The sequence below is a fragment of the Coregonus lavaretus genome, assembly GCF_964263955.1.
Source record: "Coregonus lavaretus genome assembly, chromosome: 16".
Taxonomy (NCBI): Eukaryota; Metazoa; Chordata; class Actinopteri; order Salmoniformes; family Salmonidae; genus Coregonus; species Coregonus lavaretus.
Genome location: NC_140003.1, coordinates 37,338,620 through 37,356,190, shown reverse-complemented (window position 1 = coordinate 37,356,190; position 17,571 = coordinate 37,338,620). Strand labels below are relative to the sequence as shown.

General features: G+C 44.5%; 1 protein-coding gene across 2 annotated transcripts; it reads left to right on the top strand.

The window, feature by feature from the left end:
* Nucleotides 1–8,753: 8,753 nt before the first annotated feature.
* Nucleotides 8,754–17,174, top strand: piga (phosphatidylinositol glycan anchor biosynthesis, class A). Of its 2 annotated transcripts, none has more exons than XM_084179534.1 (7): nucleotides 8,754–9,070; nucleotides 9,223–9,736; nucleotides 9,885–10,155; nucleotides 10,303–10,435; nucleotides 10,525–10,657; nucleotides 15,368–15,574; nucleotides 15,733–17,174. In XM_084179534.1, the coding sequence occupies exons 2-7, from the start codon at nucleotides 9,290–9,292 to the stop codon at nucleotides 16,024–16,026; spliced, it is 1,485 nt and encodes a 494-aa protein (XP_084035660.1). In that variant the 5' UTR covers nucleotides 8,754–9,070; nucleotides 9,223–9,289; the 3' UTR covers nucleotides 16,027–17,174. The 2 variants fall into 2 exon arrangements, with proteins under 2 accessions (XP_084035660.1, XP_084035659.1); XM_084179533.1 differs by having other exon boundaries at nucleotides 8,757–8,857.
* The last annotated feature ends 397 nt before the right edge of the window (nucleotides 17,175–17,571 follow it).

Below are 17,571 nucleotides of genomic sequence, written 5' to 3'. Positions count from 1 at the left end.
CAACACCACTAAGCAACGGGCACCACCAAGCAAGCGGCACCATGAAGAGCAAGGAACTCTCCAAACAGGTCAGGGATAAAGTTGTGGAGAAGTACAGATCAGGGTTGGGTTATAAAAAAATATCAGAGACTTTGAACATCCCACGGAGCACCATTAAATCCATTATTAAAAAATGGAAAGAATATGGCACCACAACAAACCTGCCAAGAAAGAGCCGCCCACCAAAACACACAGACCAGGCAAGGAGGGCATTAATCAGAGGCAACAAAGAGACCAAAGATAACCCTGAAGGAGCTGCAAAGCTCCACAGCAGATATTGGAGTATCTGTCCATAGGATCACTTTAAGCCGTACACTCCACAGAGCTGGGCTTTACGGAAGAGGGGCCAGAAAAAAGCCATTGCTTAAAGAAAAAAATAAGCAAACACGTTTGGTGTTTGCCAAAAGGCATGTGGGAGACTCCCCAAACATATGGAAGAAGGTACTCTGGTGAGATGAGACTAAAATTGAGCTTTTTGGCCATCAAGGAAAACACTATGTCTGGCGCAAACCCAACACCTCTCATCACCCCGAGAACACCATCCCCACAGTGAAGCATGATGGTGGCAGCATCATGCTGTGGGGATGTTTTTCATCGGCAGGGACTGGGAAATTGGTCAGAATTGAAGGACTGATGGATGGCGCTAAATACAGGGAAATTCTTGAGGGAAACCTGTTTCAGTCTTCCAGAGATTTGAGACTGGGACGGAGGTTCACCTTCCAGCAGGACAATGACCCTAAGCATACTGCTAAAGCAACACTTGAGTGGTTTAAGGGGAAACATTTAAATGTCTTGGAATGGCATTGTCAAAGCCCAGACCTCAATCCAATTGAGAATCTGTGGTATGACTTAAAGATTGTTGTACACCAGCCGAACCCATCCAACTTGAAGGAGCTGGAGCAGTTTTGCCTTGAAGAATTGGCAAAAATCCCAGTGGCTACATGTGCCAAGCTTATAGAGACACACCCCAAGTGAATTGCAGCTGTAATTGTTGCAAAAGGTGGCTCTACAAAGTATTGACTTTGGGGGGTTAATAGTTATGCATGCTCAAGTTCAGTTTTTTGTCTTATTTCTTGTTTGTTTACCCCCCAAAAAATGTTGCAGCTTCAAAGTGGTAGGCATGTTGTGTAAATCAAATGATGCAAACTCCCCAAAAATCTATTTTAATTCCAGGTTGTAAGGCAACAAAATAGGGAAAATGCCAAGGGGGGTGAATACTTTCGCAAGCCACTGTATCCATGACGGCCCTCTTAATCCTCCCAGCTGTGTTTGTTTTTGCACTAGAGAGGTAAAGTGTACTGTAGCCTACAGACCACACATACCATTGTCTCTTTCATCTCTCAGGGCTGAGTATTTCAGTGAATCCTTGTTCTATGGACTTATGATAACCCTTTCCTCATTGTCATTTAATTTAATTTATCCTGACTTAACCCAAGCCATATGTATAAGGAGGGCATATGGTTCAGGTTGGTAAAGCCACAGATTATCCATTATATTGACCAGATCAGCTGTGTAGCCAGACATTTGTTTGTGGGTCGAACAACAGGCACAACTGTGATATAAATCCGAGCAACCTAAGCATTGCAAAACTTCTATTCGATCAAATAAGCCACGCGTAGCAAATAAGACATTACATTTTTTGTTAACCAAATTCGACACTCTCTCAATGACCTCCATACAAAAACTCCTCTCTAGGTGAGTGAAAAAAACTAAAAGACGCCACCTGCTGGAGAAGACAGATTTTGGGCCCAGTTATCCCTCTTGCTTGGGAAAGACTATATGGACATGCCTGGTACCCAAATCGACAGCCGGGACAGCCTCTCATAGACTAGACGTAACATAGTAAATGTAAATCTGGGACACTGAAATTATTATGATATGTTACATTTAGTATAGTTACATAAGATAGAAGGTTACTTGAGGGAGGGTGGATGGGTGGGTATATAACGCAAACATCTAGCAACCCAAAGGTTGCGTGTTCAAATCTCATCATGGACTACTTTGCAACTACTACTTTTTAGCTACTTTGCATGTTAGCTAACACTTCCCCTAACCTTAACCCTTCCCTAACCGTTTAACCTAACTCCTAACCTTAACCCTAACCTTAACCCTAACCCCTAGTGCTAGCTAACATTAGCATTAGGCACCTAGCTAATGTTAACCACAACAAATTTGAATTCATAACATACACTATATATAAATAAGTATTTGGACACCCCTTCAAATTAGTAGATTAGGCTATTTCAGCCACACCCGTTGTTGACCGGCAAATAAAATCGAGCACACAACCATGCAATCTCCATAGACAAACATTGGCAGTAAAATGGCCTTACTGAAGAGCTCAGTGACTTTCAATGTGACACCGTCATAGGATGCCACCTTTCCAACAAGTCAGTTTGTCAAATTTCTGCCCTGCTAGAGCTGCCCCGGTCAACTGTAAGTGCTGTTATTGTGAAGTAGAAAAGTCTAGGAGCAACAACGGCTCAGCCACAAAGCTCACAGAACGGGACCACCGAGTGCTGAAGCGTGTAGCGCGTAAAAATAGTCTGCGCAATGCCAAGCGTCGGCTGGAGTGGTGTAAAGCTTGCTGTTATAGCAGTAAAGGGGGGACCAACTCCATATTAATGGAATGAGACGTTCGAGACGAGCAGGTGTCCACATACTTTTGGGAATGTAGTGTCATAAGTTTTTCAAATTCAAATTGCAATTTGTAACATATCATACAAATTGTAATTCATAACATATCATACGAAATGGATAATGGACATCCACAAATTAATACATAGCATACGAAACGTAACATGTGATGCTAAATTGTGTGATTCAGCTTTACATAAAGAATTATATGAAATGCTCTGAGACCAGGTTGCAGCCAGCCAATGATGTACAGTTGAAGTCGGAAGTTTACATACACCTTAGCCAAATACATTTAAACTCACTTTTTTATACAATTCCTGACATTTAATCCTAGTAAAAATTCCCTGTCTTAGGTCAGTTAGGATCACCACTTTATATTAAGAATGTGAAATGTCAGAATAATAGTATTTGGTAGCATTGCCTTTAAATTGTTTAACTTGGGTCAAACGTTTCGGGTAGCCTTCCACAAGCTTCCCACAATAAGTTGGGTGAATTTTGGCCCATTCCTCCTGACAGAGCTGGTGTAACTGAGTCAGGTTTGTAGGCCTCCTTGCTCGCACACGCTTTTTCAGTTCTGCCCACACATTTTCTATAGGATTGAGGTCAGGGCTTTGTGATGGCCACTCCAATACCTTGACTTTGTTGTCCTTAAGCCATTTTGCCACAACTTTGGAAGTATGCTTGGGGTCATTGTCCATTTGGAAGACCCATTTGCGACCAAGCTTTAACTTCCTGACTGATGTCTTGAGATGTTGCTTCAATATATCCACATAATTTTCCTTCCTCATGATGCCATCTATTTTGTGAAGTGCACCAGTCCCTCCTGCAGCAAAGCACCCCCACAGCATGATGCTGCCACCCCCGTGCTTCACGGTTGGGATGGTGTTCTTCGGCTTGCAAGCGGCCCCCTTTTTCCTCCAAACATAACGATGGTCATTGTGGCCAAACAGTTCTATTTTTGTTTAATCAGACCAGAGGACATTTCTCCAAAAAGTAAGATCTTTGTCCCCATTTGCAGTTGCAAACTGTAGTCTGGCTTTTTTATGGCAGTTTTGGAGCAGTGGCTTCTTCCTTGCTGAGCGGCCTTTCAGGTTATGTCGATATAGGACTTGTTTTACTGTGGATATAGATACTTTTGTACCGGTTTCCTCCAGCATCTTCACAAGGTCCTTTGCTGTTGTTCTGGGATTGTTTTGCACTTTTCACACCAAAGTACGTTCATCTCTAGGAGACAGAACGCGTCCCCTTCCTGAGCGGTATGACGGCTGCATGGTCCCATGGTGTTTATACTTGCGTACTATTGTTTGTATAGATGAACATGGTACCTTCAGGCGTTTGGAAATTGCTTGTGGAGGTCTACAATGTTTTTTCTGAGTGTCACACCCTGGCTATGGGACTCTAGTTGTTGAGCCAGGGTGTGTTTGTTCTATGTGGTGTGTTTCTATGTTGGGGGTTCTAGTTCGTCTATTTCTATGTTTTGCCTGAGTGACTCCCAATCAGAGGCAACGAGTGTCAGCTGTTGGCTGGTTGTCTCTGATTGGGAGCAATATTTAAACTGTATGTTTTCCCTTTGTGTTTGTGGGTTTTTGTTCCGTGTCGGTATTTGTTACCGTTGGACGTTACAAGTCGTTTATTGTTTTGTTCGTGCTTTATTAAATAAAGTCTAAACATGTTCGTTCAACACGCTGCGCATTGGTCTACTTCTCTCCCTGACGATCGTGACAGAAAAACCCACCAAGACTGGACCAAGCAGCGTGTCCAGGAGCCATCACCAGGGAGATCGCTAGCAGATCTCCGTGGCAACCTCGACTGGGTCAAGCCTAGTGAGGAGCAGAGAGGGTGGACTTGGGAACAGTGGAGGAGGAGCCTCGACTGGGTCAAGCCAAAGGAGGAGCAGAATGGCTGGAGTTGGAAGCAGGAGAGCGAGAGTTGGGCGAGAAATATAGAGGCCTGGCCCACGGGGAAGAGAGACCCCCAGAAATTTTTTAGGGGGGGGCTAACGCCATGGACGACGGGCCAGCAGGAGACCGCGGCAGAGCGGCCCAGCGGATTGGCAGAGGAGGCCGCCAGGTTACGGGGGCCACTGGTCGAAGAGGGGGTGGAAGATGTAGAGGCACGGCGAGAGGTACTGGCGTGTGTTGCCAGTCCGGTCCGGCCTGTTCCTGATCCCCACGTAGGGCCAGTGGTGTGTGTTCCCAGTACGGTCTGGCCTGTTCCTGCCACTCGCACCAAGTCTACGGTGCGCATCGCCAGCTCGGCCCGGCCCATTCCTGCTCCCCGCACCAAGTCTGTGGTGCGTTTCGTCAGCCCTGTCCGGCCCGTTCCTGCTCTCCGCACCAAGTCTGTGGTGCGCATCGCCAGCCCAGTCCGGCCCATTCCTGCTCCCCGCACCAAGTCTGTGGTGCGTTTCGTCAGCCCTGTCCGGCCCGTTCCTGCTCTCCGCACCAAGTCTGTGGTGCGCGTCGTCAGCCCGGCACGGCCCGTTCCTGCTCCCCGCACCAAGTCAGTGGTGTGCTTCGTCAGCCCGGTTCGGCCCACTCCTGCTCCCCGCACCAAGTGTGTCCTCTGTAGCTCAGCTGGTAGAGCACGGCGCTTGTAACGCCAAGGTAGTGGGTTCGATCCCCGGGACCACCCATACACAAAAAAAAAATGTATGCACGCATGACTGTAAGTCGCTTTGGATAAAAGCGTCTGCTAAATGGCATATTATAAGTCAGTGGTGCGTTTCGTCAGCCCGGCTCGGCCCGCTCCTGCTCCCCACACCAAGCCAGTGGTGTGCGTCGTCAGTCCGGCACGGCCCGTGCCTGTTCCACCGGTGGCGGGTCCGGCACCGGTCAGGTGCTGCGTCACGCCGGAGCTAGAGCAATCCGCTCCACCAGTGTTCAGTTCAGCTCTGGTCAGCAGGGCCAGACCGGACCAGGGGTACTTTGGGGGGTTAGAGAAGGAGTGGGGGTCAAGCCCGGAGCCAGAACCGCCGCCGAGGAGTTATGCCCACCCAGCCCTCCCCTGTTTTGCTCTTTTTGAGGCGCGGTCGCAGTCCGCGCCTTTAGGGGGGGGTACTGTCACACCCTGGCTATGGGACTCTAGTTGTTGAGCCAGGGTGTGTTTGTTCTATGTGGTGTGTTTCTATGTTGGGGGTTCTAGTTCGTCTATTTCTATGTTTTGCCTGAGTGACTCCCAATCAGAGGCAACGAGTGTCAGCTGTTGGCTGGTTGTCTCTGATTGGGAGCCATATTTAAACTGTATGTTTTCCCTTTGTGTTTGTGGGTTTTTGTTCCGCGTCGGTATTTGTTACCGTTGGACGTTACGAGTCGTTTATTGTTTTGTTCGTGCTTTATTAAATAAAGTCTAAACATGTTCGTTCAACACGCTGCGCATTGGTCTACTTCTCTCCCTGACGATCGTGACACTGAGGTCTTGGCTGATATATTTTGATTTTCCCATGATGTCAAGCAAAGAGGCACTGAGTCTGAAGGTAGGCCTTGAAATACATCCACAGGTACACCTCCAATTGACTCAAATGATGTCAATTAGCCTGTCAGAAGCTTCTAAAGCCATGACATAATTTTCTGGAATTTTCCAAGCTGTTTAAAGGCACAGTCAACTTAGTGTATGTAAACTTCTGACCCACTGAAATGGTGATACAGTGAATTATAAGTTAAATAATCTGTCTGTAAACAATTGTTGGAAAAATGACTTGTGTCATGCACAAAGTAGATGGCCTAAACTATTTGTTAACAAGAAATTTGTGGAGTGGTTGAAAAACTAGTTTTAAGGACTTTTTTTTTAATTTATTTTTTTAAACCTTTATTTAACTAGGCAAGTCAGTGAAGAACAAATTCTTATTTACAATGAAGGCCTACCAAAAGGCAAAAGGCCTCCTGCGGGGACGGGGGCTGGGATTAAAAATAAAAATATAGGACAAAACACACATCACGACAAGAGAGACACCACAACACTAAATTAAGAGAGACCTAAGACAACATCATAGCATGGCAGCAACACATGACAACACAGCATGGTAGCAACACCACATGACAACAACATGGTAGCAACACAACATGGTAGCAGCACAAAACATGGTAGAAACATTATTGGGCACAGACAACAGCACAAAGGGCAAGAAGGTAGAGACAACAATGTATCATGTGAAGCAGCCACAACTGTCAGTAAGAGTGTCCATGATTGAGTCTTTGATTGAAGAGATGGAGATAAAACTGTCCAGTTTGAGTGTTTTTTGCAGGTCGTTCCAGTCACTAGCTGCAGCGAACTGAAAAGAGGAGCCACCCAGGGATGTGTGTGCTTTGGGGACCTTTAACAGAATGTGATTGGCAGAACAGGTGTTGTATGTGGAGGATGAGGGCTGCAGTAGGTATCTCAGATAGGGGGAAGTGAGGCCTAAGAGGGTTTTATAAATAAGCATCAACCAGAAGGTCTTGCGACGGGTATGCAGAGATTACCAGTTTACAGATGAGTATAGAGTGCAGTGATGTGTCCTATAAGGAGCATTGGTGGCAAATCTGATGGCCGTATGGTAAAGAACATCTAGCCGCTTGAGAGCACCCTTACCTGCCGATCTATAAATTAAGTCTCCGTAATCTATCATGGGTAGAATGGTCATCTGAATCAGGGTTAGTTTGGCACCTGGGGTGAAAGAGGAGCGATTACGATAGAGGAAACCAAGTCTAGATATAATCTTAGCCTGCAGCTTTGATATGTGCTGAGACAAGGACAGTGTACAGTCTAGCCATACTCCCAAGTACTGGTATGAGGTGACTACCTCAAGCTCTAAACCCTCAGAGGTAGTAATCACACCGGTGGGGAGAGGGGCATTCTTCTTACCAAACCACATGACCTTTGTTTTCGAAGTGTTCAGAACAAGGTTAAGGGCAGAGAAAGCTTGTTGGACACTAAGAAAGCTTTGTTGTAGAGCGTTTAACACAAAATCCGGGGAGCGGTCAGCTGAGTATAAGACTGTGTCATCTGCATATAAATGGATGAGAGAGCTTCCTACTGCCTGAGCTATGTTGTTGATGTAAATTGAGAAGAGTGCGGGGCCTAAGATCGAGTCTTGGGGTACTCCCTAGGTGACAGGCAGTGGCTGAGACAGCAGATGTTCTGACTTTATACAATGCACTCTTTGAGAGAGGTAGTTAGCAAACCAGGCCAAAGACCCCTCCGAGACAACAATACTCCTTAGCCGGCCCACAAGAATGGAATGGTCTACTGTATCAAAAGCTTTGGCCAAGTCAATGAAAATAGCAGCCCAACATTGCTTAGAATCAAGGGCAATGGTGACATCATTCAGTCATCCTGTTAAAGCCTTCCCAGGTAGTTTTTGCTGGCAACAACAGCAGCATGGTGCTAGTTAAAACTTGTAAAAGTTATGTTTATTTCGATGGGCGAGGCAGAAATAACTTATCTATTGGTCACCATCTGGATTTGGTCACCATGTCCAATTTCTTCCATCCCACTTGATTTTAGTTCGAGAGGATAGCAGCCTACACGAGAAATAACTTGTTATATTGGTAGTAACCATTTGGATGTCACCGTGATACCAAAGACAGTACAGTATGAAGATAAGGCAGAAACTGCTTCTCCAATATAAATCCCATATCACGCTTGTAGGCGATGTCGATGTCATGCGGATGACACGTCTTCGGGTCCAAGGGTCTCGCGCTGAACTACGCATGTGTAGGCCGTCAAATGAAAGGCACTCCTTCGATATAAAGTTGTTTTTGACGAACATTTTAATGTGTCAGTTTGTATCTTTTACGAGGTTGGAGTAATAACATGTTCAACTACTTAAGACATTGGCTCGAATCTAGGTTGTGCCTTTAGATTTCAAGAAAATTAACATCTAAAGAATAATTGTTCACTTCTCTAATTGACTTCTCAAGCCCCAAACCCCGGCCTGGTCGGTTTGGTCTGCTCCGCAAGCGTTCCCGGAAGTCTCGCGATGTTGCGCCTTGTTGAACCAAAGACATTAAGAGGCAGTGAGGCTGTTCCTGACTAGTACAGCAGGTGGCAGCAATAACACCAGATTCTAGAAGAAGAAGACCTAAAGCGGACCAGGAAGTGACGGGGTTGTTTTGTTTGATGGAAATTGGTTGAATGAAGATGGACTGAGACAAATTGTAGATTTATATAAAACAAAAGACAATTTTACTTTGTTTTGAAGGTAAGGTCGTAGTCTCTCAAGTCCCAATCATCTAAATGTTCTCGGAAGCATCACAGCAAACACACTAGCTAGCTTACCTAGCGTCATTTCTAACTTGCTAGCCAGCTAAACTGGATAGCTAGCTACGTTAGCATGCTACCTCCAAGCCACAAATGAATCGGTTATCTTTAGGAATCGTTGTCCAAGCCACTACAAAGATGACTCCTCGACTAGGTAGCTAACTTGCAACTGCATATTCATAGATAACCTTTCCATATGCTTCATTACCAAAGTGATTTATGTAGTTCGATGAAGTCGTAGGTTAATCTGAGCAGATTGTGTGGTTGTAGCTAGCCATTGTAATGTGTATTTCATTGTTTACTCAGGTGCATGGTTGCTCTGCATTTGAGACGCCTGTATGAGTGACGCACACCACCATAGAACTCCACCACCATGGGCCAGCGAAGGAGGGGGGCAGCTGTCCATGCTCCCCCAGCCAACAGACACCCTGACGGGCTCACAGTGGCTCCCCAGGCCCCTGCCAAGAAGCACAACATATGCATGGTGTCAGACTTCTTTTACCCCAACATGGGAGGGGTGGAGAGCCACATCTACCAGCTGTCCCAGTGTCTGATAGAGAAGGGTCACAAGGTGGTGATCGCCACCCACGCCTACGGCTGCAGGAAGGGGGTCCGTTACCTGACCAACGGGCTCAAGGTGTATTATCTGCCCCTGCAGGTGATGTACAACCAGTCCACAGCTACCACCTGCTTCCACAGCCTGCCGCTGCTGCGCTGCGTGTTTGTCAGGGAGCGCATCACCGTGGTGCACGCCCACAGCTCCTTCTCCGCCATGGGCCACGATGCACTGTTCCACGCCAAGACCATGGGCCTCAACACGGTGGGTAGCAGTCTAACGGAGTGGTACACTATAGAGAATAGGGTGCCATTGCAGACGCATCCTAGAGCAAGATGGTAGCATATCAAATTCCTAAAATAGGTTTTATGTGCCCAGCTAGTATAAATAACTAAAAGTTGTCTGTTTACAGGTGTTTACAGACCACTCCCTCTTTGGTTTTGCTGATGTTAGCTCGGTGCTGACCAATAAGCTGCTGACGGTGTCTCTGTGCGACACCAATCACATTGTGTGCGTATCGTACACCAGTAAGGAGAACACAGTGCTCAGGGCAGCGCTCGACCCCGAGATCGTTTCTGTTATTCCCAACGCCGTCGACCCCACAGACTTCACCCCCGACCCTTCCCAGCGCCATGACGACAGGATCACCATTGTTGTGGTCAGCCGCCTCGTCTACCGCAAAGGTAGGTAGGGGTGAGACTATATAATGATAAATGTGGACCCCCACATAGCAAAAAATATTAACTATGTGCGCTTGTCGGTTATCAATACATAAAGCCTGTAGATATGATTGTAGGAATGTCTCAATCACTGCTTTTACACTTTTTTAGGAATAGATCTTCTGGGAGGGATCATCCCAGAGCTATGCCTCAAACATCCAGATCTACATTTCCTGATTGGGGGAGAGGGACCAAAGAGAATCGTGTTGGAAGAAGTGAGAGAGAAATACCAGCTACACGATAGGTAGAATTAAACAGTGATGTGGATGTATGTTTGTGGATGTATGTTTGTGGGTGTAGGTATGTGTCTGATTTGCTTCTCTCTCTCCCCAGGGTGCGTCTCCTGGGGGCCCTTGAGCATAAGGATGTGCGGGGGGTCTTGGTCCAGGGACATATCTTCCTCAACACCTCCCTGACAGAGGCCTTCTGCATGGCTATAGTGGAGGGGGCCAGCTGTGGACTACAGGTCTGTTTGCCTACTGAATATTAATCCATATTCATCCTCTGTTGCCCATACCTGGACACAAACTAGAAGGTGGTTGTACCAGGGTTTCTGTTAGCCGTTAATAGCTGTCTTTCTGGCCGAACAAAAAATGTTTAGAAAAGCCAATAAATACAATTGCTGCAGGCCAATTGTCTGGCAGAATAAGAACAAATCCCATTGAGAAATAATAATATTTAGCCTATTTATTGATTTAAATACCGGTTGATGTAAATATATTTGGCTGGTCCTGCTTATAGGTCTATAGGTTAATTTGCATAATTTAGTGGACTTAAATTGGTATTCACCCCCCCTTGGCATTTTTCCTATTTTGTTGCCTTACAACCTGGAATTAAAATGGATGTTTGGGGGGTTTGTATCATTTGATTTACACAACATGCCTACCACTTTGAAGATGCAAAATATTTTTTATTGTGAAACAAAGAAGAAATAAGACAAAAAACTGAACTTGAGCGTGCATAACTATTCACCCCCCCAAAGTCAATACTTTGTAGAGCCACCTTTTGCAGCAATTACAGCTGGGGTATGTCTCTATAAGCTTGGCACATCTAGCCACTGGGATTTTTGCCCATTCTTCAAGGCAAAACTGCTCCAGCTCCTTCAAATTGGATGGGTTCCGCTGGTGTACAGCAATCTTTAAGTCATACCACAGATTCTCAACTGGATTGAGGTCTGGGCTTTGACTAGGCCATTCCAAGACATGTAAATGTTTCCCCTTAAACCACTTGAGTGTTGCTTAAGCAGTATGCTTAGGGTCATTGTCCTGCTGGAAGGTGAACCTCCGTCCCAGTCTCAAATCTCTGGAAGACTGAAACAGGTTTCCCTCAAGAATTTCCCTGTATTTAGCACCATCCATCATTCCTTCAATTCTGACCAGTTTCCCAGTCCCTGCCGATGGAAAAACATCCCCACAGCATGATGCTGCCAACACCATGCTTCACTGTGGGGATGGTGTTCTCGTGGTGATGAGAGGTGTTGGGTTTGCGCCAGACATAGCGTTTTCCTTGATGGCCAAAAAGCTCAATTTTAGTCTCATCTGACCAGAGTACCTTCTTCCATATGTTTGGGGAGTCTCCCACATGCCTTTTGGCGAACACCAAATGTGTTTGCTTATTTTTTTCTTTAAGCAATGGCTTTTTTCTGGCCACTCTTCCGTAAAGCCCAGCTCTGTGGAGTGTACGGTTTAAAGTGGTTCTATGGACAAATACTCCAATCTCCGCTGTGGAGCTTTGCAGCTCCTTCAGGGTTATCTTTGGTCTCTTTGTTGCCTCTGATTAATGCCCTCCTTGCCTGGTCTGTGAGTTTTGGTGGGCGGCCCTCTCTTGGCAGGTTTGTTGTGGTGCCATATTCTTTCCATGTTTTGATATGGATTTAATGATGCTCTGTGGGATGTTCAAAGTTTCTGATATTTTTTTACAACCCAAACCTGATCTGTACTTCTCCACAACTTTGTCCCTGACCTGTTTGGAGAGCTCCTTGGTCTTCATGGTGCCGCTTGCTTGGTGGTGCCCCTTGCTTAGTGGTGTTGCAGACTCTGGGGCCTTTCAGAACAGGTGTATATACAGTTGAAGTCGGAAGTTTACATACACTTAGGTTGGAGTCATTAAAACTTGTTTTTCAACCACTCCACAAATTTCTTGTTAACAAACTATAGATTTGGCAAGTCGGTTAGGACATCTACTTTGTGAATGACAGTAATTTTTCCAACAATTGTTTACAGACAGATTATTTCACTTAAAATTCACTGTATCACAATTCCAGTGGGTCAGAAGTTTACATACACTAAGTTGACTGTGCCTTTAAACAGCTTGGAAAATTCCAGAAAATGATGTCATGGCTTTAGAAGCTTCTGATAGAATAATTTACATCATTTGAGTCAATTGGAGGTGTACCTGTGGATGTATTTCAAGGCCTACCTTCAAACTCAGTGCCACTTTGCTTGACATCATGGGAAAATCAAAATAAATCAGCCAAGACCTCAGAAAACAAATTGTAGACCTCCACAAGTCTGGTTCCTCCTTGGGAGCAATTTCCAAACGCCTGAAGGTACCACACTCATCTGTACAAACAATAGTACGCAAGTATAAACACCATGGGACCACGCAGCCATCCTACCGCTCAGGAAGGAGACGCGTTCTGTCTCCTAGAGATGAATGTACTTTGGTGAGAAAAGTGCAAATCAATCCCAGAACAACAGCAAAGGATCTTGTGAAGATGCTGGAGGAAACCGGTACAAAAGTATCTATATCCACAGTAAAACAAGTCCTATATCAACATAACCTGAAAGGCTGCTCAGCAAGGAAGAAGTCACTGCTCCAAAACCGCCATAAAAAAAAGTCAGACTACGGTTTGCAACTGCACATGGGGACAAAGATCGTACTTTTTGGAGAAATGTCCTCTGGTCTGATGAAACAAAAATAGAACTGTTTGGCCATAATGACTATCGTTATGTTTGGAGGGAAAAGGGGGCCGCTTGCAAGCCGAAGAACACCATCCCAACTGTGAAGCACGGGGGTGGCAGCATCATGCTGTGGGGGTGCTTTGCTGCAGGAGGGACTGGTGCACTTCACAAAATAGATGGCATCGTGAGGAAGGAAAATTATGTGGATATATTGAAGCAACATCTCAAGACGTCAGTCAGGAAGTTAAAGCTTGGTCGCAAATGGGTCTTCCAAATGGATGATGACACCAAGCATACTTCCAAAGTTGTGCCAAAATGGCTTAAGGACAACAAAGTCAAGGTATTGGAGTGGCCATCACAAAGCCCTGACCTCAATCCTATAGAAAATGTGTGGGCAGAACTGAAAAAGTGTGTGCGAGCAAGGAGGCCTACAAACCTGACTCAGTTACACCAGCTCTGTTAGGAGGAATGGGCCAAATTCACCCAACTTATTGTTGGAAGCTTGTGCAAGGCTACCTGAAACGTTTGACCCAAGTTAAACAATTTAAAGGCAATGCTACCAAATACTAATTGAGTGTATGTAAACTTCTGACCCACTGGGAATGTGATGAAATAATTAAAAGCTGAAATAAATCATTTTCTCTACTATTATTCTGACATTTCACATTCTTAAAATAAAGGGGTGATCCTAACTGACCTAAGACAGGGAATTTTTACTAGGATTAAAGGTCAGGAATTGTGAAAAACGGTTTAAATGTATTTGGCTAAGGTGTATGTAAACTTCCGACCTTCAACTGAATACTGAGATCATGTGACACTTAGATTGCACACAGGTGGACTTTATTTAACAAATTATGTGACTTCTTAAGGTAATTGGTTGCACCAGATCTTATTTAGGGCCTTCATAGCAAAGGGGGTGTATTTTATTTGTCAGAATTTTTTGAAACAAGTAATTTTTTTCATTTCACTTCACCAATTTGGACTATTTTGTGTATGTCCATTACATGAAATCCAAATAAAAATGAATTTAAATTACAGGTTGTAATGCAACAAAATAGGAAAAACGCCATGGGGGGTGAATACTTTTGCAAGGCACTGTATCTTATTTATCACGCATACAGCATACAGATAGAGTCTTTGAGCAGAAAATCTGTCAGACTAAAACATCTCAAACAGCAAATGCATAGGCAACTGAAGGCAGGCTTCATAAGCGCATCACACACCACTTTGCAATGAGCTGGAGGCAGTATCCATTTTGAAAACATATATTTAATTGTTTGAAACCTGAATGTTTTACTACATATTATGAGGCATGTCTTACCTTGCTTAAAAGTAGCCTAGCCAAAATCAGAACATATCTGTGGAGGCAGTTATTTTATATCAACTTTCTTTCGTTGTCCGGTAACCAAAGGCACAATCCTAGTCATATTAGCAACCCATGCTAGTAGGTTGCGTATTAGATCTCCCCTCTTTCTAAATTTCTAATGGATATTTTCATCTGTCACATGAAACCACTCTCATGTGCGGTGCGCTTTTGACAACGCTGTTTTGCCACTAATTGCATTACAGAACCAACATTCACACCTAGTCTACTGCCTTGTGCACATAGCTGTGTTTATAATGTGAAGAAATAATAGTTTATCAACATTTTAATCTAAACGTTCTCATCTGTTGCGTCAGACTCATTGCTTTTTAACGTTGTTTTTATGTAGCCTAGGCCTACTGGTTGGATGGATTTGGGATCTATCTTCCCACAACTGTCCCAGAGTCGGTTTGGAATGAGCTATTTCTTTCTCGACAAGCTGACCAATAGAATAGGAAGCCTTAACGTTTCTACTATAGTAGATTGACATAGGCTAGTGATTTTGCTGTTCGTTACTGGTCTTGTTGGCTGAGGAAAAGTACATGTGGACAGTTATTTTAACATGTTCAAAGTGCGCATCAGAATTCGGGTAAGAAGGACCGCACATCGTTGCATTCTCGACTTGCATGTTCTGTTAATATGAATTACCGTAATCTAAATGTGATTTCTGTCATTCTGAGCACTGTGGGTGGACACCCTAATCGGGTTACGCACCCAATGCATGTGGGTCGGGGAATTTTGTCGAATGCCCAGTAAATTAAAATGTGGCCGGTCAAATGTCCTGCGACACATTTTCCTAACAGAAACCCTGGTTGGTACCTGCGTGTTGCTGGTTGGATGTTAGCCTGCTTGTTATTCTTAGTATTGGCAGATTTTAGTGTGTGTGTGTGGTTAATGGACGTGTGTGTAGGTGGTAAGTACGCGTGTTGGAGGGATCCCTGAGGTTCTGCCTGAGGATCTGATCACCCTGTGTGAGCCCACCGTGCGTTCTCTTTGTGCTGGCCTGGACAGTGTCATCGCTAGGCAACGATCTGGCAGCGTCGCCTCCCCTGCCTCAATCCACGCCCACGTCCGCACCCTCTACACCTGGAGGAATGTCGCAGAGAGGACAGAGAAGGTAGGCTCATACATACTTACATATATTTTGTATGTTTCTTAAATCTAGACTGTGATACACTGTCATAATACCTTTAATTGACACAGACTGAGATATTGATGCGGTCTAATTCATTGATACAAACACTGTGTGTGTGTCTCTGCTCTCTGTTCTGTCAGGTGTATGACCGTGTGGCTGGGGAGGAGGTTCTTCCTCTGGACAGACGGCTGCTCAGACTGAGAACCCACTGTGGCCCTGTGGCAGGCTCCATCTTTGCCCTCTTTGCTGTCTTCGACTTCCTCTTCCTGCTCCTTCTCCGCTGGCTCCTCCCAGACTGCCTCATAGACATTGCCATGGACGCCACGGGCCCCCAGGGGCTGTGGAGGCAGGGCTTGGGCGATAGGAAAGGAACTCACTCTAAAAGTGCCATGTTGACAAAGGAGGAGCCAGGTGGTCACAAGACCAAGCTATGATGATAAAACACAACTCCTTATCCTCAACCGTAATATAACTGCTTAAAATACTGACTTTAAAAAAAATCTAACTTGACCTCTGACCCCACTACCTAATGACCTGTGGATACTGATCACTCATTGCATAATGTTTTAAGGGAAACCCTGATGTTTACAAAAGGATGAGTGTTCTTGCTCAGGTAAAGATGGTTATAGATATGTTTTATTCTTTGTAACCCCTGAATGAACCCCAAAACTGAATCACTCCTGTATTAATATTCCACTCCTAGTTTTTGTATTTTAATTTCTTTATCCATGCTTTGCACTGAATAAAGAAGGGATATAGGTTCACAGATGATTATTTTTATCAGTAAGGAGGTTGGGGGTATACCGTTATTACAAAAATGGCACAATGAATGCTACTGGTTGCCATAGACAGCAGTATGATCTTTAAGGGGACTCTGTAATAGCATAGTTTTGTATTCTAACCTCACCCACTCACCAAGTTCCCTTCCTTGTACTTTTATGCTTGAATTTTATATTTTAGTTTTAGTAGTTCTCTGCTTTTTAACTTTTTTTACCCATATCATGCTTTGCCAATGTCTTTGTTGGGTGGTTCCTCTCCTTTCGAGATGTTTGTGAGCTCATGCTTAAGGCTGTGTAGCCTAATGATGCACTGATTACTGAACCTTGACCTATGATGGAAACTAAAGTCTGTTTCAGAATGACCTATTTTGTCCCTTTTCTACATTAGTGACATGTCACCCTTTTTTCTGACAATGTATTTTCAATAGCTAGGGCCTCAAACTTCTTCTTGTATGTCCTGGAACAAAAACATCACAGTTTTCACTGTAAACAGCTTGCCAGACAAAACACATAGCTGTGAAAGTGGAGATTGGGATGGTATTCCTTTCTTTTCAAGACCGAGGGTAGTGCACCATTCACACATCGTTCGGGCTGTAGACTGGGTAAAGAGCATCATTGTTGTCACTACAGAAACATGTTCAGGGTATTCATGAGGCCCTAAAGTAACGAGTGGAGGACAGAGGAGCCTCTTAAAGAAGAAGTTACAGGTCTATGAGAGCCAGAAATCTTGCTTGTTTGTAGGTGACCAAATACTTATTTTCCACCATAATTTGCAAATAAATTCATTAAAAATCCTACAATGTGATTTTCTGGAAAAACATTTCTCAATTTGTCTGGCATAGTTGACGTGTACCTATGATGAAAATTACAGGCCTCTCTCATCTTTTTAAGTGGGAGAACTTGCACAATTGGTGGCTGACTAAATACTTTTTCCCCCCACTGTATGTAGGCCTTATTCAAAAACATGTTTTTTTGCGCTATGGAAAAGTTGAACTTTCAAAATACCCAACTATTCACATTCCAATGTCAATGTACTACAGGCACTACGTTTTGAACTGATGTTCTCCATGTAGAAAACATTGAACAGGACTTGAATGACGCAGACGTGCAGATAGTTGACCCCTCTATCTTCTACTTGCTTTTAGAAAGCCCTAAACATAATTGATTTATTGCATTCAATAGCACCTTATCCACTTATTT